A 25467-nucleotide genomic window follows, 5' to 3' on the forward strand; every position below is an offset into this window, starting at 1 on the left:
GCTCGCTCGAACGACGTTGACGACATTATTCCAGGCGAACTATTCGTATCGATTCATCGATTATGCTTCGTCGACCGTGACGATGTCGTGCTGCCCCACATCGAACAGACAAATCTGTAAAAGGAGACGCGAATAAATGCTCCCCGCCAGACTCCGCGTGCTCGAATCGCGCCACGCATATCCGAGTGTAGAATATATACACTCAGTTCGAGACGTAAATTTGTACTGTGCATTATCGGGATGTCTTTTCGACCGTTTCGTTGAATATTCAGACGATAAGCGTACTTGAGAGGAAATCTGCATACCTGGAATAATCTTAAATTGGTCATTGCGTCGTCTCGATAGAGCGAGACACGGACGGAGTATAGCGTGAAATCATCGATATTACGTATCCGGTTTTGTCTTTAAAAGTGCTGTTCGATGGAGCGTGTAATTTGTCGCTCGCGGAAAGGTAGGTTTTATTTCTCAATTATGCAAAAATGATACCGGAGAACGCGGAGAAAGGATCGATAATGCGGGACGAAATAGTTCGCCGATAAATCACCGCGTTAATTCCATTGACGGGCGATAATTGCATGACGTGACATCGCAAATATTATCTCTACTTTATCGCATTCTATGCTAAATCTGATCTGCAAAATGAAGGTGTTTCGAGTTGTTATTAACTCCGATTTATCATAACGAGCAAAGCGATGAAAACCGTATGTCTAAAGTTCCCGTTGTCATCGCGGAAAAACTGATGAAAATTAATGATTGCACATCCGGTCGTGTGGCCCGTCAAAAATTTCGAAATAAACGCAAATTATTAATGCGCGTCGCGCACACCTTCAGCATCTCTTGTTCTCGAACGATTTTTATTATCTCATTAATCATGTATAAATTGATGACGTTGGAAACGAGCGCGTCAGCTGTCCCACACGATTTTCATTCACGGCATGCGTGCCTGTCGATTCGTGTGCGGCAAAAAGAACGCTGCAAAAAGAAAGAGAAACGGAGAAGGCTAGTTATATATCGATGAGAGACCAAGATGGGACGAGCGGATAGGCAGGAAACGGGAATGTGTTACTGACCCGGGAGAGCGAGTTGGTAGTTAAAACTGTACGCATCCCATAATTTAGCGATTATTTTGACAAGGGTATGATCTCCTGACAGGTTGTTGGCCTTATGGCTACGTTCTGAAATATAGCTATTTAAATGGGCACTTAGAGATTCCATAACAAAATATTCACTCTTGAGGAAAAAATCACAAATTTTAGCGAAATGACCGCGCGCACATTTTTCAATCCTTACTGAATTTCTTTATGTAGAAAAAAATTATTAATAACAATGAAAAAGAGAAAGAAAGAGAAGAGAAATACCGAAACAATATCCGCAAAATCAGTTGACTCATGAAAGCTATGTAAACTGATGAATTAGCAGTTGATTATACACATATACAATTATCGGTAATACATGAGAGCGTGCGTGAAGTAATTTATAAACTATTGCATGCGTTTCGCAAGCTCCGTGTAGATAATGACACGGTTGATTACAGTCGCGTGACCGAAAGCAAGGAGTGAGAAAAATGCAGTGAAAAAAATGCGCAAATTATTATTCTAAGCATAATTTTTCAAATATACAAATGAATAGGTAATATCCTTTAGAACATGCGTCTTCTCTTACCTCTGATTGGATAATATTATTTCTCGATAGTAAATAGAAGTAAAAAATATTGAAATGTTCTTATTAATTTCTAGTTTACATTCAATTTGCATTATTTGTTCCTATAAATCAGATAATGAGAGAAGAAATACGGGAGCACGCAATTCATGCCAATGCTCGAAGAATAACATGGCTTGCGATTGTTACGCATCTTTCTTTCTTTTGTGTGCATAACAGAATACAGACGGCAGGCAGGCGATCTCACAAAGGAGTATGTATGTTTCTTAGCAGTCATAAAAACGCCATGAGCTATACCGCTCGCAGATTATGGGATTTGTACTGAAGTCGTTTAGCGCAGGACGGTGTAAACGCGCGATGAAAAGAGAGAGAAAGAGAAAGAGAACTTTGGTTGAACTTGGCGAGGAGATGCCGGTTAAGCAAGAGATTGCCTCTCGGCTTCTACGGCAACGATTATACGGTTGTTAGTCGACCGCTCGAATCGATGGAAGAGAACGTTGTTCTCCGAGCCTGCTTTCGGCAGGCTGTCATGCAACATGCAAAATCAGTTTTCTTCAGCCATGAGTCAATTTTCTGTAATAACCGAACCTCCGTCTTATGCATTGCTCATGGTACAGAATCTTTTTTTAATGGCTCCGTCAAATCTACGTGTCGAATATTATATTATTTAATTTGTTTTTCTTCTTTAATTCGTCTATTTTAATTTACGCTAAATACTTGAATGACCAATAAATCAACATCCGAGCATCGTATATTATATTATTCACACTATATCATTAAATTGTACATGTGAATTTTGTGGCGACAGATTGCGTTTTACATCGCTGCTCGTGTATTCGGTAAACCGCCGAACGGGTTGCGGCATCTTTATTCATGCACGTCGTTACAATGTTTGCTTTTAATGGTATTTGAAGGACCGGTAATATACCACACTGTGTGAGAGAAGGTCCACATTTGTGAATACACAAATATCTTCCCCATGAGTGTAAGTGCATATGTGTAGAAGAAGGGAGGTCCGCCCGCGGCTAGAGGCGCGACGTATGTTGAGTTATGGCGCAGGTTAATTATACAAAACATTCAATTATACTTCCCCACGAAACCCACACGAGCTTGAATCTATCTACACGAATTTTTGCACACCGACACGTGTACGTATTCTAAAACGCCAGTTGGACAAGTTGAACGACGTTATAGATTTACAAAAATTGAACTAGCTGTGCGAAAACAGATGAATCAGATTGCGATATTTGAACTCTCTGTCAAATACAGGTACACTATCGGCGAACATCAAACTCCGTGGCGGGAGTTAAACAAAGTGCAAATCTCATCTTTCTACCTCTTCGCTGTGTCGTCTAAAAATAAAATGCCGAAAAAAAGCGTGGCAGGTCCCATCTCGGGAATTTTTCGCTCATCTCGGGCACCGATCTCGTTCGGAGCCGACGAATTCTGTCGCGGCCGGGGAATGTGTCGCCGTGTAGTTGCACGTTAGTTTATCGATTGATCCCGTCGCGAAGGGTACCATTTATCACGACTGCTAGATCCCTGGGATGCCTTAAAACAAAAGCCACGGAGGAGTAGCGGCATATCTTCCAAGGTGGAGGACGACGAGAAACGCGCGAGAGGCGAGATGGCGGACCGAGGTGGTTGCCGAACCCCGACGTGGTGTGAGGCCCCACGATGGGTCCGGTCATCGGCGATGCGCGGCAAGGGGGAACTCATAACGCAGAGATTTTACGCGCCGGCGCCGGCGCCCCCCGCGGTCTCAGACGCCGCGATCATAATGCCGAAGCCGAACGACGGGTATCTCCGAGACTATCACTGGCGCCCCTCGAGGGCCAGCTTCTCTCTCCTTCACATTTAGCAATGTGTTTATACATATCGATATGTTTGTTACATAATGTTTGTATCGCAGGACTCTATTTTGATTGAGCTCGCCGTCAATTCAGTAATAACAATATATCTTCGCTAATTTAAGCAGGATTAATAATGCCGTTTGATATTTTTAACACACTTTCGATCTTTTATTATAATGGTGATATCTTGGTAAATTTTACTTTTCCACAACTTTTGATTTTAGATATTTCTTTATTGCTCAAGATAGAGCGTTGCTGTGAATGATTATCGACGAATGAAACTATCCTCCTCATCGAGAATTCTTCAGAATACCGATCACACAGCATGATCGGTTGTCATATATCTATCGATCGTGTATAACGGTCCGAAGAAATCGTGTTTGAGAATGATCGTAGTCGATCATTAATTACCTGAGTTTATTAATGACATGCGTGAGCAGTATTATTGTACAAATCGCGTTACGACTGGTTTTTTTGATTGTCCGATTGATTTATTCTTTGACCTTGAATATTTTTATGTCGTGATAGGTCGGAAGAACACGAAGAAGCATTCGGCATAAGTTTGGTCGTTGTTGCCGTGACTACTGAATTCGAAGAATGGTTACGAGAAAATCTAATAATAGCCTTAAACGCGCTATATTAATATTAGTTATTTTTAAGTCGTTATATATATATATATATATATATATATATATATATATATATGGATTTCATTAATAATATAAAAACATTTTTTACAAAGCTAAAATAGATGATTTAGTTTGTGAACGTGGCCCAGCATTACTAAAGATACTTCATCATCAAAAATATTAAAACTTAAAGTATTAGAATTTAAAATATAAAAAAAATAAAACCTAAAATATAAACTCTATAAAATAGGATGTACGTGCAACTATTCTGAAGATGTGTGTATGTATGTGCATAGCTTCCTTGACAATGTCAGAAAATTATGGACGCAACTCTATCCCGAAAAATTATGATATATACATATGCTGTATGTCTCTTTAATTTACCGCGCGAAGCTCTTAGGAATCCCGCTATCAAAATATATCTTTGTCGCATCGCAAAAGCAGGTAAATTGCATTCGCTCGCAAAACGGAAGATTGAGGATATTAATTTCGCAAACGAGAGCCCGCGGTATAAAATTTGTAAACGCTGACAGCACGATGGTACCACACACGCAAATCTTCACCGATAGACAATTATGTACGTCGTCGTTCTCCGCGCGTAACAAAAATATATTCGCGCGGCGTGATTCGCGGAGATCGCGGGATCAAGTCCGGAGGGGATCATCCTGGGAACATCCTTGTACATACACAAGCGAACTCTCTAATCGTAAACTATGTTTTCCAAGCGGCGCGCGTATATATGTGCTCTGCGACCAACGGGCCTTGTTTTCGCCTCGATTTGCGAGCGGTCTTTGCACCCATTAGCATGAAACATTCTCCGTCTGGAACAGGTAGAATACGGCGAAGAAGTACTCTCGATGCTCAAGAGGGTCCGATGCGTCTCGAGTTTCCGCAGGCTCGGAACAGAAACGGGTCCTGGGAATGGACATTCCCGGTTGCCTGACCGGAACGCAGCTCTCGGCGACTGACGCAATCGCGCGGCATCGCGTGGGACCCACGAATCAGCGGAGCAGCTCGGTACGCAACCCCGACACCGTAAACATGATATATACCGCGGTCTCGGTCGGACACCGATACGACGACGACGGCGGGACTATCTCTGTGCGCGGATACGATTTCCCCGTATCTTCTTCTCTCGTATTCGAAATTTACCTAGCTATTCATTGTTTTATAGGAGCCGTAAAGATGTCAGGCAATTAAAAGATTCGCTTGATTTGTTGCGTGGGCGCGCCGGTGTCGACAGTACGGTAGATACGATGCGTCGTCTCTCGAATAGCGACGATGATGGTGGTGATCGACGTGTGGGTGGATGATTCAAGTAGGCAGACGAACGTTCCGAGAAAAGGACAGTGGTTGCACGGGGTGATGCGGGACACCTGACATTGTATCGATGTTGTTCTACAAAAGACGCCTTTAGTTACGCTCGTAAACATCTCGTTGTGATATATCGCAAGCTGTATATTATGTTCGTAATGTACAACAGTTTTGGGGTAAATAACCTTATTTATTTGTTTATCTTCTGCGAGCCACGCATCCGATATAGATTCTTTGATGCGAACGCAATATAATAATAAGCAGTGAGATAATTTATGCACATTAAGTCATCAGTCAGCCATTAAATGATAATAGAAATATATAGATATTCTATATTTTTTTAGCTATATTAAAAATGTAATTTGCGAAAATTTTATTATATAAATATAAAATTTGCAGTTATCATTCAAAATTTTTTTCATGAAAAGAAAAAAATATAGTTGAAATTCCATTACTATCTACGACAGAAAAATGTTGCATATACAAATTTTTTAATGAGTTTCTCTCCAAATGATATTTTTTTCAACAATTAAATCTTTAACGATCAGTAATGATTCTTATCCTGGATACTCTAATATCGCAGAAACCTCAGTAAGTTCCCATGACAAGATTAGGTAGAAAGATCCCGTGACCAGACCCGCCACGTCGCCGACGAATGAAACCATCGCGTGGCTTATTTAATTCTCGGATGGCGACGTAATCAATCTCCACGGCGGACAACAGGCCACATCTTTGCCTGCCACCGATGTCTCTAAGCAGAAACTGGCGATGGTATCTTACGGGAAGAGTTCGTGGTTACTCGTCCGTCGTCGGCGACGACGGGGACGACGAGAACGACGGCAAAGATAGCGGGTTTGGTCGCGACGATGTAAGGTGCATAGTAGAAAGCCCGAAGAAAGAGAATGAGAAAAGAGGGACGACGACAACGACGACGATGACGATGTTTTGGTAGGAGATTAAAACAATGCGGTCGGTCAGAGAAAGAGAGAGAGAGAGAGAGAGAGAACGCGGGTGTGACAGCTCTTCGCTGTACCCACGGGCCGTGGACTTGGACGGGGACCTTAACGAGAATCTCCTAATAAATAACCAGCAAGTTTGAGCTCGTTTTCGTTTCCTTTTCCTGCGCTGTATTCTTCTCTTTCTATCTCTCTTTTTCTCTCTTCGAACTCCTCGTGTTTCGAGAGCCGCACGAGGATGGAAGGCCGAAGGGATGGACCCAAACAGGCCCCGAACATGAAGATGAATGTGGTCCGAGGCGCCGCCGTCACCTGGCAGGCCTTCCACCAGACTTCCAGTTGTACTTCGTGGCGAACGGAAAACAGCTCAGCTGCGACACCTTGCATCGAGGGGAAAAAAAACTGTCGAATGTATTTTTGAAAAGTTAATACTTTTTTCTTTGTCATAATTTAACACATCTCAAATTCTTCAATTTTTATGGATAAATTTTATAAAAGCCGACAAAAATGTTATTGTGGTTTCTAAATTTACGGCGACATTTCATTTTTTTTACGCAAAATTATTCAACTATTAGTTGTACTTACTCTTTTTTTCCTTTTACGATGTCGACCTTGGCTACTGACGATGCGCGCATCGTACGTTGTCGGTGCATTTTCGATACCTGCTTGACTCGGTAACCCAAGGGATTCACTTATCTTCCACCCGATCGTCTTCACGCATATTACACTCCGAGGAAAACAGCGCGAGTAAAAAAAAGGGATGGCCACATCCTGCACGGCAACTCGTGAGCTCTGCCGCGCGAATAACAGGATCAGGTTACTCTGTTGGAAAAAGGAAAAGGGTCGAGTGGTGTATATCTTAAGAGATCCCGACTAGCGGCGGTAGCTCAAAAAGATCTGGGTAAAGAAAGGGTTAAATCTATCGTTTTCCGCGAGATTGCACGCGAAACATTTCTTGGTAATTTTCTTTTGCTCTTCGTGTGCATCTCCTACACGCTAATATATAAATATAATAATAAAAAAGTAGACGCAACAGACGCCTTTGACAGTGACCATACTGTTAAAAATAAATTATATTAATAATTAAAATATCGAGATAATCGTTTCTAAACAGCAGAGAAAATAAGTATAGGAGAAAATTAAAAGAGAAAATTTATAAAAAAGGATCCCGTTTATTTCGAAAAGTGACATTCGCGATTTCGCGGGCACACACACCGTTATTAAAAATCATGTCCCTCCGTTTCGGGCTCACCTTGTCTACCGATAGGAAGCATAAATCTTTGCCGGATCAGATGATTGACGTCTATTTAATAGAAACGCAACTATACAAGGATGATGCGGAATAACATTAACTTGTTCGGGAGTCGAGGGGGCTGGTCTCGCCGCAACGGGTGGTCATTGTACTTCGTGGACCCCTGCGAGCCTCGGTCTTTCTCCCATTCTTATGCCTGCCAGCTCCCTCGTAAAGTCAAACGTTGACACTAGCCGCGGGACACCGACTTCATGGCCCGAAACTCTTTCTCTCTTTCTCTTTTTCTTATATCTCTCGTATACTTTTCTTCTCTTATTCCTTCTCGCGCAAGAGTCTTGTCCCATCCACAAACTCTCTCTTTCTTTCGCGTGTTATATTATTACTAAACTCGCGAGTGAAGAAGAAGCGAATGCGACATCACATCGATTTACGATAAAGAATCGTGATTATTTATCGTAACGTATTACTTTGGTTATATGAAAAAATACTATTGCTTATATGAAAAAATATTATTCGAATATTATTGAACATATTTTTAACAATTGATAAAACTTATTATTATAGAGAAAATTTCTTTAATAATATCCGAGCAATATAGGAATACATACTTTGTAGTAATTGTGGATAATAATTCCGTTGCCATTTGGTTTAATGACGTTTAAAGTAGATTTTTTGAGTCTATGTATACAAGTTGATACAAATGATAAGCAAGACTAAATGAAAAATGAGAAACACTGAGACCTTGAATTTACATGTGGAAAGTTGGAAGAATAATTTTAATTTTAATTTAATAATAATTATGCGAGCGACTTTTGTTTTTTGTCTGCTATAATTGTCTACTTTCTTTTTGACATTTTGTTGATATTATTTTCTTGATTTTCTTTTTATCGAGTTTTTTTCTGTTCTATAAATTGTAATGAGTAAACGTTGTTATAAAAATGCCGTATAAATGCCTTTGTGTGTGAAACTTAAAGAAAATCTCAAAAATAAATCGCGCGGTTTGTCGCTACGTGGATGAGGCACTTCGGTATCGTTCGTAAAATTAGGAAGTTTACGGGTGCATTAGCAAATTTAACGACCTAATCAGAGCAGCGCGGCATCAGAGGAGCCGCGATAGCATTGACGTGAGCATCTTGACGCAGGCTCGACGCCTCGGGCTAAGCCAACAATGCCTTTTATTTTTACCGATTTTTTATATATCTATGCCTTGAAAAATTATCTTTTATAAACGCAGCTCGAGTCTTATTACGTTCTCTTACTTATTCGTTAAATCATAAAAATTTCTCCAAGTTAACGCGCTCAATTATCGTGATCAAATAATTGAAAATACTCCAACACGTTTCGAATTTAATATATGAAATATTCGCGTGTTTTATACCCGTTTGAAAAAAAAAAAAATTTTTCTCCTTCTCATACTCCTGCTCCAATAAAATACTCGGTAACATGATATCGGTCAACGTGGTTTCGCGTAATCCAAGTACTTTAACGTCAGTTGTCCGGATCGGAGGAGCTGCGGGCAGGAGAATGGAGAGAGCCTTAAAAACAAGAGGAATATGAGACGCGAATAAGACGAGGCAAAGAGAGAGTAAAATAAAAAAAGCACGACTGAGGAGGAAGCGAAGGAAGGGATTTGCTTTTCGCTTCGTCGGCGAGATCAAGGCGGCGCCACGCCTCCGGACCGCCTCCTCTAATCATCGACTCATTACTCATTAGTGCTAATGAGCCACGCGTACCATCCATACCCTACCTGCCTAGGTACAACACATCTAGGAAATCATTTGTGTACCTGGCACAATAGCTCTCGCCGGAGTAACCGAGCCACGCACCTTTCTCTCGTCGCGCGACGATAACGTGCACGCAACCCCACTAGAACACGCACGATCCATCCTGGGGGATCGATAAGGCCGCAACATCAGTTAGTTACGTCGTGAAATGGAGCCGCCTCGCGGATGGTCAGATGACGATGATTAACGACAACGCTAATGGAAAACGTCTCCTTCGGTGCATTATGGAGATTCGGTCGGCTCGATGTCTGTGCGTTTCAACGCACGCTCGAAATTCCTGAAGAGATGACCGAGAATACGTTTCTCTAAAACACGTATGATCCATTCGTGTAAAATCTCGCTACTGATGATTCAGGGTCTGGAATATCATGATCTTCTGTGAAAGTTGAATGTTGCGCGAGCGGATTTTTTCTCAAGGTTCATGCAAACGCATGCATCATTAATCTTAAAAAATAGATATAATTTAAAACAGATACAATTTTTTAAATTGAAGAAAATTTTTCACGTATTATATTCGTTTTATAACACTATATTTGTTATATTTTGAAAATTTTTTTAAAATTAAATGATATGGTTTTTAAAAGCTGCCGAGCAAACTTTACAAATATATTGGTAAATGAATATAATTATATAAAGCTCAAGAAAATAATAAAGCAAAATCATTTTTTATATACATACTTACTAAAAATTTATGTTTTTAATCTTGCGAGTATACGCGTGATCTTTTACTGCGTGATACGTGATGAGGGGGATGATTTTTGGTCCTCTCATACTCGCAGCATCCCCGATTTCCCATAAAACAAGCCGTGACATCGTGCCCAGCGAAGCGACCACGTGTGACGAACGCTCGCGCAGAATGCTCTCAGAGCTGCGTCTCGTTACACCCGTCACAGCCGTCGGCCCGTAAAATTGGCGCCACCTGCCACCCTCTCAGAATCCGGCTTCCCATTGCTGGTGGAGATTCTGACTCATCCCATCGCCTCCAAGTATTTAATGCATTTATAATACACGACTTAATGATCCTTAGCCTAACCCGTCATCTTCAGCGAAATTTATTACGAATCCAACAACCGCCTTGTGCACGCAAGGAACTCGCTTGCGTTATTCATTGATTCTCTTCATTCCCTCCTGTATGCCTCATGGCTGGCGAAAATCTGCGATTTCTTTTTTCACTTGAGAAATATGCGTGTATGATCATTTCGAATCTATAATATCACGAACGTGATTCTTTAATTAAACGAAAACGGCAAATTCATGAAAATAAATTTTATGACTTAATTAAAGTAACCGAATTTAGACATTTATTTGTTCCTAGCTTAAAGAAATAAGGCATCATTACATTACATTAGTCCGGCCAGTCGAAGGGGAATCTGATGTCGCGAAGTTGAGGGTAGACGGGACTTGATGTACGAAATATAATGTGATTGTTTCCGAACCAACGGCTGAGCTGGGGACGCTCTGCTGACGATGACTTCATCCCCATCTGATAGTCGTTTTCTGTCCATCTCAGAAAATCGTACGCAGTGGACCGAAGCTAAAAACGAAAAAGATAATGGCAAATTTATTTTGATTACATAAATCACGAATTTTACAACATTGAAGCTATATTTTACGTAGGATTTATGGAGCTGTCAAAAAATTCAGTATGACAAAAGAAGTAAAAAATAATATTTAATATTAAAAATAAAATATAACAATGTTATTTTATTCTACATTTTACATTTGACGATCGTTTTAAACGTAATGTATTCGATATCACAACTTAAATCAGTACTGAAAGCGTGATGTTCGTACTCTGCTTAGAACCTCGCGATGTAAAAACACATGTATAGGTGAAGCTAAAGAGGACTCAACTAAGATCGGCAAGAACAAAGCTCGCAGATAAACCTGCATTATCCCGTGGTTGTTTGCGTCCATTTGTCCCGGAACAGACGTCCGGTGCGCATTGTGCTATTCGATGTTCTCGCCGTGCAGTATTGGCTCCTCTCGCCAACTGCGAGGGGAAAGGATTACTGGAGAAATCCTTTAATGGTATTGTTGGCATTTGAATAACACGAAATATGATACGAGATCAAGCCTAGATCCGCGTCCGCCTCTTCGCCTTCCTCATCCCGCTTCTGCTTTCTAAATTCGAGCTTGAGGGTTCATGAGTGTAGGGTTACAACGCTGCTCTAGGTTGTTGTTCGCCCGGATTAATTGTTGGCAGCTTGTCGATGAACGTTGTCGCAGCATATAATGGCAAAAAATATTTGTGAAATACCAACAAAGCATTAGCATCGATCGGTTGATCGCGATATGCAATGTATTTCTCTCTCTATAATACACGCTAGAAGAGTTGAAGTCTCTCTCGCAAGATCTCTATAATTATATAACTGAACTTGAATCAAATGCAGGGAAATTTTATTTAATTCATCTGTAAGGTAGAATCGAACGTTGGTAGAAATCAACGTTAATTTAATCTTCTGTCGCCTCAGGCTCTATTTCGCCGCGCACCGCCCATTTCTCGAAGAACAATATTAATGTTTTTATAATAAACGTTCATTTAGATTCTATCCTATGGTGGAATTTTTATCACACACGAGCCTTTGCCACACCTTATCTTGCAAATAATAATTGGTTAAAAGGGTATAATTTATATAGAATTTAATTTATACTGAATTGCAGTCTGCAACTGTTATTTTAGCTTAATATATTTTTGTATCGCAATGTGGTTTTTTTTATTTAATTATTGTACACTTTAAATTAAGAAAAAATAATTTTATATTTGATTTTTTATAGTATTTATATAATAAGATATTTTATAGACAATATAACATCTCTTGTTAAGTAAAGATTCGAATATTGAAATAATTGACAAAAGAGATCATATATGAAACGAGTCACGGATTTGGTGAGAATCACCGAAAGCCGGCTTGTTTAAATTATTTGCAGAGCAGCATTAACTTGTTAACGCCGTTTCGTACGTGAGCGACTACCGGTCACTCCGTCGCATTCTGCATGACTATTATTTCTCTTAAAGAACGTTCATAAACTGGACACTTTAAACGTTTAGCAGGTATCACGATCTATTTGGTATTCATGGTGTTGCAGAACGCGCAAACGTGAAACGAATATTTCGTTGCGATTATAAAGTTTATTTTTACGAGTCACGAGAAAGGATTGATGAGGTGACTCGCGTTGAAAGACGGATCTCGTTGAGAAGGTTACTCCAATGAGCGACGCGTGTGAAATATTTTAAAGATGAAAATTCAAGATTTAAATCTCTATTCAAACACTTACACTACATAGTTTTTGAACAAATAATTTAGCAAACAACTTTTAATAAAGAACTCAAATTTTATTTTTTTCTACTTGCAGGTGAGTACATATCGTACAACAATCAGTTCTCTCGAGCCCTGTCCTCTGCAGCTATCGGTGAGTACTTTAATTATCGCAGAACGAGACGATGGTAACAACGTAACGTTAGTTGCCATGCATGTGTGCTATGCAGTTATAACCGAGCAGGGCAAGGCATGTCCTTGCAAAGGGTGTTCCATAAAATCTCTCGACATCCGCCGTCTTTGAAGATACGAGCGTAAACAGACGATATACTTGACATTATTGGAGAATGGTGGTCGGACGAAGGGGCGCGAAAAGCTCTTGAAAAAAAAAACGGAAAGTACCAAGTAGTAGAATAGAAGAGGGAGTAGGAGGGGAACGAAGAAGTCGTAGGACCTACGGCGATAATTCAAGCAAAAGGATGCATCAATCCTACGGGCCCTTCGCCTCTCTCATCCCGTGGCACTTCCCCTGCCCAGAAATAGAGTGATGTTCGTGAGCGCTGTTTCTCTCGCCTGTTCTTCCTCTCGTCGGCGTTCCCACAAACTCGCGCGCGATCTCCCTCGGGAAAAGCCGGCTGACTGCCGATTTTTCCCGCCCGCGCCCCGCAGCGAAACATCCCCTCCTTCTGCTCTCTTCATCGTGCAACCGTGCACTTTACAAACATAAATCTCCGCTCGCACGCGCGTAGGGGTCGACGCCACCCCCCGGAAACTAATCGAATTCGGATTCGCGTCGATTTGACATGATGTATCCCGGTTCGTTCAAACACGACAGGTTGCCATAGATTTTGCGCAGAGAAAAACATTATTATACGCATAACATGGCGGCTCTCCAAATTGCTCCCAATTGCATTAAATATTTAATTAACGTGTTCTTTACACATGATATATATGTTTTAATCCAGCATTTCTCCATCTCTAAATTTAAGAGTCATTTTGTAACGCGTGTAAATATAATATCATAATTTATTTAAAAAAGCAAAGACTAAATCTCTAGATTGATAAATCAGAATATTCCAGAATAGTATGCGAATTGAACGGCATAATTGAAAGGTAAATTAGTTTAATACGCGCGACGTGAGTTAAGAGAAATTAATTTATCGTGATGAGAAATTGTGTCTCGCGTGCACTTAGACCGTTCTTTACCCCTTTCAGTATTAACGACATTACCGAGGTCGCAGTAGTCCGGGGAGAACGATTAAATTTCTTCGCCCTGAATTACGGGTAAAGACACAAAATGTTTTAGCATAAAACGTTTATTAATGTCGCGAATATGAAGGCCGAGTGTATATTATAAATATACCCTGTTTTGCGGAATTATTTATCCTTTAATCTCGCGTGAAAGCTTTGCTTATTGGCAAAGTACTCTGTGTACGATAAAACTTTTCTCGTTGTGCAGACCGTCATCATAACATTTTTGTCCCCGGGCGCGTTTTATTGGATTGAGATGGTGATCATTTGTATCAATTTGCTGCGACTTACAAAAATTTACTCGTGAAATATAGCGACCGTCAATTCCTTCAAGTTTTTATGAAATTGCGTTCTCCTAAAAATTACAGAGTCACGTGACGAAGTCGTTCGTAGTTTCTCTTTTGCAATTCTTTGCAAAATGAATGTGCTCGACAGTCAATATAAAAAATGAAAACTTTTTTAAATAAATTATAAATTATCGCCCAAAAAATTTAACATTAAACAAGTGCTGAAATTTAAAATCGAAATCTAAACTCTTTGATTTTTATGCCGCTAGTCTCGAGTAAAAGAGAGAAAAAAAAAAAGAAGCGCCGATGTGTTTTTTTTCGGAAGTAGCAGCACTAATAGCGCGTACGGCTCGTTCGGAAGGTCACAACAAAGTTACCACTTACAGATTTAAAGCGAACGTCCGAAGGTTTCCACCCACCCATTTGATTTAGTAAAACGCGTCTCAAAACATTTTCGGCTTAATACATTTCGAACACGGCAATGAATACAGTAGAAAAGATACCCGAATCCATAGAAGCCACTTCTCCTAGAACAAAGCCGCCGCCTTTAGAGGCGTCGGGGATCTCCTCCTGCGCTCTCTCTCTCCTCTCTCTTTTTTCTCTGTCTTTCTGCATTTGAACGGATGGCTCTCTCCCTCTCTCTTTTTCTCTCTCTCTCTCTCGCTAGGATGTTAACCAGATCACCGGATGCCCGGGACACTTTTCTCACCCACTCGACGTCGTTATCTGCGCCATTGGGAACGGGACGACCATAAAACGAGACCTGTTTCGTGCCCGGATCTTATTGAAAAGTCCCATTAATTTCGCATTCCTTAGGGCAATAAAGAACACGTCTATCGACGAATGAATTCGATGTAACGTACCTATTGCGAGATAGGCCTGAGACGCAATAAGGAGGAAAAGACGAAATGACATCGATGGACCGCAAGAAAGTCATTTATCGTAGTTACTTTGTAGTTTTACTGTCTGGCGACTCTGTCCCGCGGTAACCGATGCTCGTTAAGTTCTTACGCAAAGTGGCGCGATTACTGCTACCGCAATAACACCTCCCGTCGAACTTCATAAAGAAGAGATTACCTAACGGCTTAGCTTATTTTATTTAACTCTCGATATACCTTCCGTCGCTCGTTCCGCTTATCTTCTGTTAATATCGAACCACTTATGCCAGATGCGAATCTCTCGGCGCGCTCTCGTGATTATGCATTTCTCGCTGCATATCTGTATACGCGCAAACAGACGTAAACGCAATTGCAGTAGCAAAAATGAGCTTTAATAGCTGACCATTGAATTCTTTTTTTGCTGCATATAAATCATAATTTTGAAAGTTCAGAAAATGAATTCTCTGCGTTTTCAATTTTTTCACAAGCAAGTCTTTTGTCATTACATTAAAAATTATGCGAAACGTCTATGTCGTTCCTGCGATTAAAGAGGTTTCTTCGGAAGGATTATATACATATAGACTGACGTAAGGAGCGTGCCGTAGATACCACGATTTCTTGTTGCACGTTACCCTTCGCTATGATCTCGCGTGCCGATGACATTGCGACGCATATTCGGGGCGTGCGGCGGTTCCCTCGCCGTCCTCATCAATGTTGCAGATCAGCACGCAATGGCCTTAGCCGACACGGTTGCGATACACTAAGTGGTTTTGCTCATAAAGCTGTAAGGGCTCCGTAAGATAATGCCGTTAGTAAATGCTCCTAAGTACGAGAGTGAGCACCTCGGGTACAAGAGCGCACATGCGACCCGGGAAGAAGAGCGTTTCATCGCAATCGAGATTACTTTCATCGCGAACTGGTCAGACTACCTCATGAATCTTTACGGTTTAATTCCACAAAATAGACCGAGCAATATAAAAGTTTTTGAAAACTAAAAATTAAAAAAAGATATATTTAGAAAGAAAATACGCCTATGTGCAATATTTTCTTTTATTTTTAAAAGAAAGTATTTTGATTTATATATCTTTTATATTTAAATTATTATATGACCTCTTTTTTTATTTTTAACATTTCTTTTTATTAAGCCGCACGTGCAGCTAATTTTAATCTCGTTACTCCACTACAAGATTTATTGTAACCTGTGTTAATAGATTCTTTTGTCTACATCCTCCTCGAATATTTCAAAATTTATAAATAATTTCTATAAATGTGTGTGTTGAAAGTAAATACGTTAGAGTAACAGCGTATTCGTACACATTACTAAATAGTATCTCAAAAGCGATAACAATCTATAAATTCGAACGATTTATGCAAAAGGTTTTGTTTTGCCGTCTCTATCGATGTAAATTACGCAGTCCTCTACAATTTATTAAATGCAGAAGAATACTTCACAATTCTCCCCAAACGATATTTACATTTTTCTTCTGACGCGATTTGCGAGCGCAGTTTAGATGGGGTCAACTAACGCTCTCGCGTTATTTTTACTATCTCCTTTCGGCGCCTCCATCGCGACAGCTCTCATAGTGTCTTACAAACTCACGCATGCATAAAGAGAAGAAAAAGTTGGACGGGCGGTATCGCGTTACCGGTAGGTAAGACGCTTTTCTCTGTCTTTTTTTTTTTCACTTTGGGAGGAACGCTCGATCGTTTAATAAAATTGAGACACATCAAGAGTATGAGTTGTTCAAAATTCGAGCTAACATATAAGCTCTCATGCTTTAAAAACTAAGATATAAAATATAAATGGTTGTATATACGCCTTTCGTGAATTAATTCCGCCATTAAAAAAATGAAAAAAATTTATGTAAAGAATATAATTAAATCAATGAGTCAAAATTTGCAGGTGTATTTTTCTAATAGTCTCAATTTGTTTTGCGATGAAAATTTGATCGATTGGATATTATTTAAAAAAATTATAGAATAAAGAGAGAGAATCGATTGTTATTTGTAACATTCGTTTCTCTCGAAAAAGTCGATCTAGAAAATTTTTCATTATGTACAATGTACAATCACGAGGAACAAAAGATACTTCGCGATTTCGAAGGAGTTTCGCTTGTTATTTTCCTATAGAAATCGTCGAGAGACAAACGACGATCGTATGGCGCGTGTATGCATCGCAATGTTGCGATAAATGTAAATTACGAATATATAATGCACAGTAATCTCGCGTGCGACAAGAAGGACCGTCCACGAATCCTTATAGCCGATCGGGTCTATGCAGAGAGAGGACATTCTAATGAGAACTCGCTCACTCTCTCGCAAGATAAGCGTCGCGGCTGGGTTGCTCGTAACACGACGCATTCGTCCGTGCATTCCTGTCCGGTTTCCTCCTTTTCTGGTCGTCTCCCTGCACCCTTCGTCCCTTTCCGTCCGTTTCGTGCACCGCAGCATCCACTGCAATACAGCTCTCCCCCATCCCGCACGGTCCTATCTCTTCAGCATTTGTTTCCTCTTCTCGCTCTTTCTTCCTTCTTTCGTTCTTACCTGAAAGATCGCGGCTCTCTTCCCCGCTTCTTTTTCCTCCTCGTTCGCTTCGCCGTCGTCCACCCCCGGCATCTTTTGTCTTATTATTTTGTCGGCGCGCGCGGCCGGCAGGTATATCTCTCCTTCTACACGGCACTTCTCTCTTCCTTCTCTTTCTTTTCTCCGCGCGCCCCTCATATAAACATCGCGGTTTTATCTGAACGTTTTATAGCGGAGAGGTCCCTGCCGAGACCGAGGGGGCCGGGATCACCCCGAAGAAGGAGGAGGAGAGCCGGATCGGTGCCGACTTTCTCGTACCAAGCTCGCGCCGATCGGAGAACATGGATCCACAGCCTACGCTTATCCTCGACTCTTTCGCGATCTTCTCTCTGTCCCTGTCTGTCACCGTCTTCTTCTTGTCCCTCCGCCAATTACAATGTTCGCTTTCGCGGATTCTCTGCCTTTGTCTCGCGCTGCTTGGCGCGATCTGCGCTGAATCCGAAGGACAGACGCGTTCTTAAAAGGACCCGATGCAATGATAAAGCGGCCCCCCTTCTAGGACATCGGTATAAGGAAAAAAAAATGAACGGCCAAAATCATTTGCATATTGCGGCCGAGTCTCTTTCCTTTCGTTCTTTTCGTTCTTTCTTTGCTCTTCTTACTGATTTTTTCTACATACAATATTTGAAACGACCACATTTGTCGCTAAAATGATAAGGCAACACAACGTGGTATACTTATCTTTTAAATATGATAAAATTCGTTCAGCAATGCAATTATTTATTTAAAATTAAATTTTATTGATGAAATGCATAGATATTTTTATTTGATCATGGATCTCAAAAAAAGTCAATTCATTAGATGACGCATTATTTTTATTAATAAATAACAATTGAATTGCAAAATAAATTTGAGATTGATCACAGATGCAGTATATTAATAAATTTGCATATAACGAATCATTTAATTGTCAACGATCGCAATTATTATTACGTTACCAAGAATCTCAACGATGAATTTTATCATTAAAGAAAATAATTTATTGTAATCACTCTATTTCTAATTCAGTGTCGCTTTTTTATTTGTCTTAGGCAACGAAGCGATTGCCTAAGACAACTGCCTTGAAAGTTGCAATGATAAGCATGTAAATTCGTATTCACAACAACTCGTCGTAGTCGGTCTCGTCAAGCTACATGTTATACAATTTGCGTTTGAAATTTAAAAACTTTGCGCGAGGTGTATTTCTGTGCAAGATATTTTATCACTTTCCATTGTGTCGGAAAGTATAAAGTAAATTTATTCATAATTCTGCATTTCGAAATATTTATTTCTGTGCGTCGATGTACTTGAAGAACTGATACGAAGTATCGAATAAAACTAATACAACTGGCAAATTAGTGATTGCTCATAATAATATATTACAGATTAAATTACTAATTATTTTTTTCTCTTGAACAACATTCTACATATATTCAATGATATACACGAAATTGCTTTCGAAGTAAATTTCATTTTTTTGCATATTATCATCGGAAAATCAACATATCTTCTCTTATTAATGTTTCCATGTTTTTGAAAGATTATTCCAATGTAATTTGCGCGAGTTTATTGGTTTAATTAGTGCCTCTTAGGTTATTACTTTTGCATTCGTTAAAAAAAAGAAAATAATTACATATTAAATATTAAAAAACAAGGCCTCATAATATTTTTATTCGTACTACTTACATGATTTATATCTCTTCTTTTCTGTCTCTCTTTCTTTCTCCTTATGTAACTAACGTTTTAAGAGTATATACATTACTTATTTTTTGATGTTTTTACGTACTTGTTTTACTATCATCGTTTATAACTAATATTTGATTTTTTTCGCATACGATCTATGCAACCTGTTTATGCTATACAGCTTAATGCTAATACAGATCAATTCAGATATCATTATCTGTCAGATTTAAAAATCAGCGCTGGTACTAGATAATTTATGTCAAAAAGGCGAGAGATTTTGTCCATTACTTAGAGGAAATATTATCAAAGACCACGCGCAAAGACGAAGCTATTTGAAGTTTCTTTGATGCGTACGGTAAACACGTTATTAGTAATTGTTGTTTGAATGGATGCCAGTTGTATGCTCGTTTATGCCAGTTGAAGTGAGCCTTTTACAACTGACACGCGTTTTCAAATCTATTATGCGTGCAAAACCATTTGTTACTTCCGTTTAGTCTTTGAATAAAGCGTCTGTGAAACACGTGCTCACGGAGCAGTGTTCACATAGTTTGTAATGTCCATTAATTGAAAATGGTCCAGTACGAGTCTTTCGTTTCACAAAGTCTTCCGCTTCGTTACATGTTAGTTATTGTTGTACGTTTAATTAATTGTCTAACTAAATTCTGTCCAAGAGATTGCAATTATTATATTAAAAGAAACAGAACTATTTTTGCTTAATGAAAAAATAATTAAACATTCTTAATTACCTTATTGTATTTTTGAGAAAAAACTATGTTGCATATATATATATATGTAAAAAATTTGAAAAATGTTAAATTGATATCACATTATATTTAGATACACGATTCTCTTTGCAAAATATCTTTTGTTTGTATAATGTGATTTTATAATATTTAAAAGTCATATATAAAACATTTGAAAATAATATAATCTTTAGATGTCCCCGTTTAATTATTACCTTAATGCATTTATTCTTGTACAAGACACGTTTTTTATATATAACAACGATGTTTTTTTTCCAACATGTTAGGAACAGCAGCTGCTCAAAACCCGTCTGACTCGTCGCAAATTATTACATAGGCCGTCGCGTATAACTAACGTTTGCGGTAAAACATTGAGATAAAGCCTAATTAGCTTATCAATAAGAAAGGTAGGTCAACAAAACAACGTACAACAGTAATTTTATTTCTATCGAAAAGTAACGAAAGATCGGCAAAAAAATTATTAAAAAATTTTACGCGTATACTCTTTTATCACAGACTCATAAATAATTATTTATTAATAATAACCAGTTCAATAATTGCATTTGATGCATGTTTTGATGCGTTATTTAAGCATGCAAAACTGTTTTTCAAAGGTAAAACGACGATAATGAATTCTCTCAAATAACAGTAAAAAGCGTGAGAACTAAATGTAAAAATATGGTTTTCCCACAACAGTTCTTTCGAGTGCTAGATTCGATTCCTTGCCGTCGCTAGACTTCGTAACGCAAAGAAAGATGCACGTGCACGATGTTGCTCCGCGACTCTTTCTGGCTTGATTTTCAATGGCGGCGCAAACTATAAAAAAGTGTGAGAGCGACTGTAAAATTTATGAGGCCTAACTCGATCTCCGCGCGACACGTTCATCGGGCGAAACGTTTAACGATCGTCGCACAGCGACTATCAACGAGGTTCGGCGATTTACGACGACCGATTTTTCGGGCAGCACATTGTGTCGGGATAAGGAGGGGGTGTGTCATCACAACACGTATGTATATCAGGCTTCCATATAAATAGTATTGTATTTCACATTTCGTTACAGTTCAATAAATATCTTTTAAATTTTATTTACATAGGCGGCGGGGTTTGCGCGAGGAAATTAATTAGAGAGAAACTTTGAACCTTTAACCGTGGTTGCGATCAAATTTTATCAAAATTGCAAGGTAAAATTACTAATTGATACATCAAAAATTTTATGTGGGAAGTGTCATTAGTGATAAAATTTATCTTATGTTATAACTCTTTAAGTACTGAGTTAGCAGTGCTTGGAGTCACAGATTTGAGAATTTATGAAATTGTTGAAAAAAGTACTATATTTAAAAATAATAAAAAAATATTATAAGAGAGAATTTTTGTTAATCGGAAATTTTATGTTTTTTAAATAATTACTCGATATAGATTTAAAGCTCTTAAAGAGTTAAACGTAAGAAATAATGCTTTTTTTCACTAGACAAAATTTGACAAGACTTTTGTACCACAGGTTAAAGATTATTTCACACGCATTGGTACAGCGTTGTAATCCAACGTTACAACAAACTGCCATGAGCGATGATTCTCTGCTGCTATCTATATAATTAACAAATATTTCGCGCCGACAGTAGAAACGAAACTTGCCTCTAATGTCGAAGTATTTATGGCACTAATTCGATCGTCTGCGAGCAATCACGTATTCACCAAACATCACATACGCGTAATTATTCGCGTGAAAATTGCTGGTGACACACACTAAACATTTTTGAGATACCGAAAACGGAATATATGATTTCCAAAATTCGGGATTTCGCGAAATCCATAAAAATGCAGATCAAACTTGTCAATGATTTGACAGTGTGTTACGATAACAGCAAAATCCAAGGAAAACGTAAATTCCTTCACGTTATTAGTTTTTAATCAACAATGATTATCACGTAGTTCTTATATAACCAAGTTATATGATTTATGAAACATATTTTATTCGCGCGTTAAAATCGGCGATGCTGCAATCGCTAAAACGTGCGATGAAATTGCGAGATCGGTTCACAGATCATATGATAAGCACTCGCACCGTCGATCATTACAGCTTTTCGAGCGCGCGGCTATTTGTCAGCAATTCTCTGGTGAGTCTCCACACTTGCTTCGCGGCGTTCTCCAGTCCGCTGGGCGATTTCCCTTTGAAGAGATCGAGATTTGGTAGAAAATAGTGCGGGCATCTGCGACACTGCAAGCAGGAAATCAGCTGCAGAAAGATGCCGTTTATCCTCTCGGCCAGGCATCCCTCATCCCACTCTGCCTCGTGAGGATGTTTCTCGCACTCATAGAGCAGAAGAGTTTTCATGTGATAGCTAGTGACAGGATTACCCGGCAAATCGAGATGCCGGTCCCTTAGAGTCTTCAATATACTTAAGCAACGCTTCCTGCTCGCGCCTTGCAGCAGTCGATTCTCCGCGTCGATGAATGACAACGCCCAGGCGTCGCCCTCCATGGCAGATTGTTTGCCCTGCAGACCTATGCATTCTTTCGAGAGCATGTCGAAGCCCTCTGCTTTCACCTCGGCGACGATATTGGGATGCGGCCAGGGTATATGCGCGATAGGCCAATGAGAGGCCGACCTGGGCCAGAGTCCGGCGCACTTAAAGGCCGGCGTGATCTGCACCACGTAACGCTCTCGTATCCGTAGCTTCACTTCAGTAGTGTCGGCGATCATCTTTACCGAATCCCGATACGTGCACTTGTCGCAGGCCTGCGCCACTAGAGTCTGGAATCTCGAGCGTATCTTTCGGGCTGACAGATAGCCGGACGCGGTGATAAACTCAACCCAGAGGGACATGGATCGCTTGCGGCCGTCGCTGAGTTTTAATACGGCGCAGCCCGGCAGGGTACCGTCGTCCACAAAATTCAGCACGCCCATTTGATTTAGATAGATGATAATCTCGAACTCCGTCGGCGAGATGACATCGAGGCCGTCGAACCGACCGTTGTAGTCCGTCAGGGACGAGATGAAGCGAGGTTCTTGCACTTCCACCTCTTTCAAAACGTCCTGCACTACTCTGCATACTTCTTGAATAGTCTTTGCTACCTGGCTTTTTCTGTTCATCACACGTTCGCCAAAGTACTTGTTGAATTGGTAGACCATCCTGGAGTGGGACGAAATCATATCAGGCGGTACCAGCATCGTGGACCGCCTGTAAGTCCGCGGATGGTTATTATGCGGCTTTTCAGCTTTTCCAGATCATTGCGTCTTTACATACGCGTCTTCCGTTACTTCCTGGATTGGATGTCATTGAGTCGCTTCGCACGATCTATCGCATTACGGAAAATGCGCGAGGTCTTTGTACTGGCGTTAGATTCGACCTTGAAATATTGCCTCGTGCCTGCGTTAGCGGGATACGGTAGACACAGGGATGCCGTAAACACCGACGAAGCGAGAGAAAGAGTTATCACGAGCGTCTCCGTGCAGGAGCGGATTGCCGACTGCGCTGATGTCTACCTTCTCCGCATCATTCACCCTCCGTGGCAAGCACGGGCGTACAACATTGCTGGCACGCCTTTTCCAACAGAATACGCCTCTCGACAAGATTTTTAGACCAATCGGAAGCTCGCCATGCTGTTGAAGCGGGGGGTTAGCAGTGCCAGACCGACAGAATCGATCCGTTGTGGGTACACGAGGCGCGCTCCGCCAACGTTTATGTATAGTGTGCACGATATAGGAACCAAGGAAACGCGAGGCAACCCCTCGTGGTAGCCTTTCTTCCTCCCCATGAATTATGCAGGTACTGCTTACTTTATATCCCATCCGCAAGGGCTCGATCCCTCCTCCCTGAAGCTCCTTTAGTTACTCCGAAATTTTCGACATGGTGGACCCCGATCGTGCCGCCGGATAGAGTTACCTTAAATTTTTTCACGTCAAGTATATTTTGTTTCCGATGAGTTAGCATTGAAAGTCGGTAGATCGCAATAATTATTCATCATTATAGCTGATTTTAATATTTTAATCATCAAGAGAAATGTTGTCTTGAAACACACAAATGTATAAAACTGTTTTAATTATTTTTGAAAAATAATTTTTGGGTGGGAAAATAGTTGATATAAATATTTAAATTTCATAAAATTATACAATAAACATCATCAATCATTTTCGTAGCACAAGAATTACTAGAAATAATATAGCATTATAGCGTTAATAATGTCTGTAGTAAGTAATATCATTGATTTCTCATATTATAAAATCAAGAAAATAGTGAAGAATACCCTATAAAAGATATAGAAACGTTAATATCTTAATATACATAATAATAAAAATATTACAGTTTCTCTTGCAATGGAGAATATCCATTAATTTGAAATACCATAGTCAATAGAGATCTTTACTGTTCGTGTTAGACTGCAATAACAATTATCGTACGCATTTGGAAGTGGTCAAATGTGTAGTAAAGCAAGGAAAGTGAATGGCACCGGTTAACGAATATCAGCGTCAGGAAAGGAAGACGCAGAACGTTAAAGAAAATTAAGATAAGGATGTGATATGTAGGCGTATAATGATTGTCCGCCTCGCTGTCTGCGAGTTTTTCAGCCTCTTACACATATAAGCTGAATATCTACAAATTGGCATAATAATTGTACACTCATAATTATCTGATATACAAGTACTGTTACGAGAAGTATTTCTGTAGAAGAGTAATTTTATAAAAAAATTATTATAGAAAAAATATGCATGCACATATTTTATCATGTGCACATACATTACAGAATACGGTTTATGAATCATACAAGTAACATTTTCTTAGTGTATCTTCTTAAAAAAAGAGTTTGTTGAATTAAGCAATATTTAATAAAACAGAAATTTATGTTTCTTTATGAGAACTAAATTAAATAATTTTAGTATACCGTAAATGCAGCAATTATTTATGCCGGATGTAATTAATTATCATATTTAAAAAATTATATAAACTCTATTACGGTAAATTTTCTTGATTAATATTAATGCGATAAATATATATTAAATTTCTTAATTGCAATGGGATATAATTTCAAAATAGGATAACATCGCTTGTTTTTAGAATAGATAGATATTTAATTAATAGTGATAAATGCATTTATTAATTATTTACATTTTACATGTTTTAAATAATGATCGAAAATTATAAAAAATAAATATTATTTAAATAATATAAAAATATCTATACTATATATATATATATATATACATATAACAATGATATTCAAACTACCGTCGGAAGCTTGCTATTAATTATAAATATTAGATCAATAAGAATAACAAATCACATAATACTACGTATAGATAATTACAGTAATAATTAAAATAGATTACATATTTTCTATGATTTTGCAAGCAAGTTAA

The 25467-nt window shown here is 39.3% G+C and overlaps 2 protein-coding genes across 9 annotated transcripts in view; one reads left to right on the top strand and one right to left on the bottom strand.

Annotated features, from left to right (window-relative positions):
• Nucleotides 1-25467, top strand: part of LOC126849248 (neurobeachin) — a 289515-nt gene that overhangs the window by 235580 nt on the left and 28468 nt on the right. The window lies entirely within an intron of this gene.
• Nucleotides 21149-23573, bottom strand: LOC126850802 (protein mab-21). Its single transcript, XM_050594147.1, has one exon. The coding sequence runs from the start codon at nucleotides 23278-23280 to the stop codon at nucleotides 22183-22185; it is 1098 nt and encodes a 365-aa protein (XP_050450104.1). The 5' UTR covers nucleotides 23281-23573; the 3' UTR covers nucleotides 21149-22182.

Source organism: Cataglyphis hispanica, chromosome 1 (assembly GCF_021464435.1).
Source record: "Cataglyphis hispanica isolate Lineage 1 chromosome 1, ULB_Chis1_1.0, whole genome shotgun sequence".
Taxonomy (NCBI): Eukaryota; Metazoa; Arthropoda; class Insecta; order Hymenoptera; family Formicidae; genus Cataglyphis; species Cataglyphis hispanica.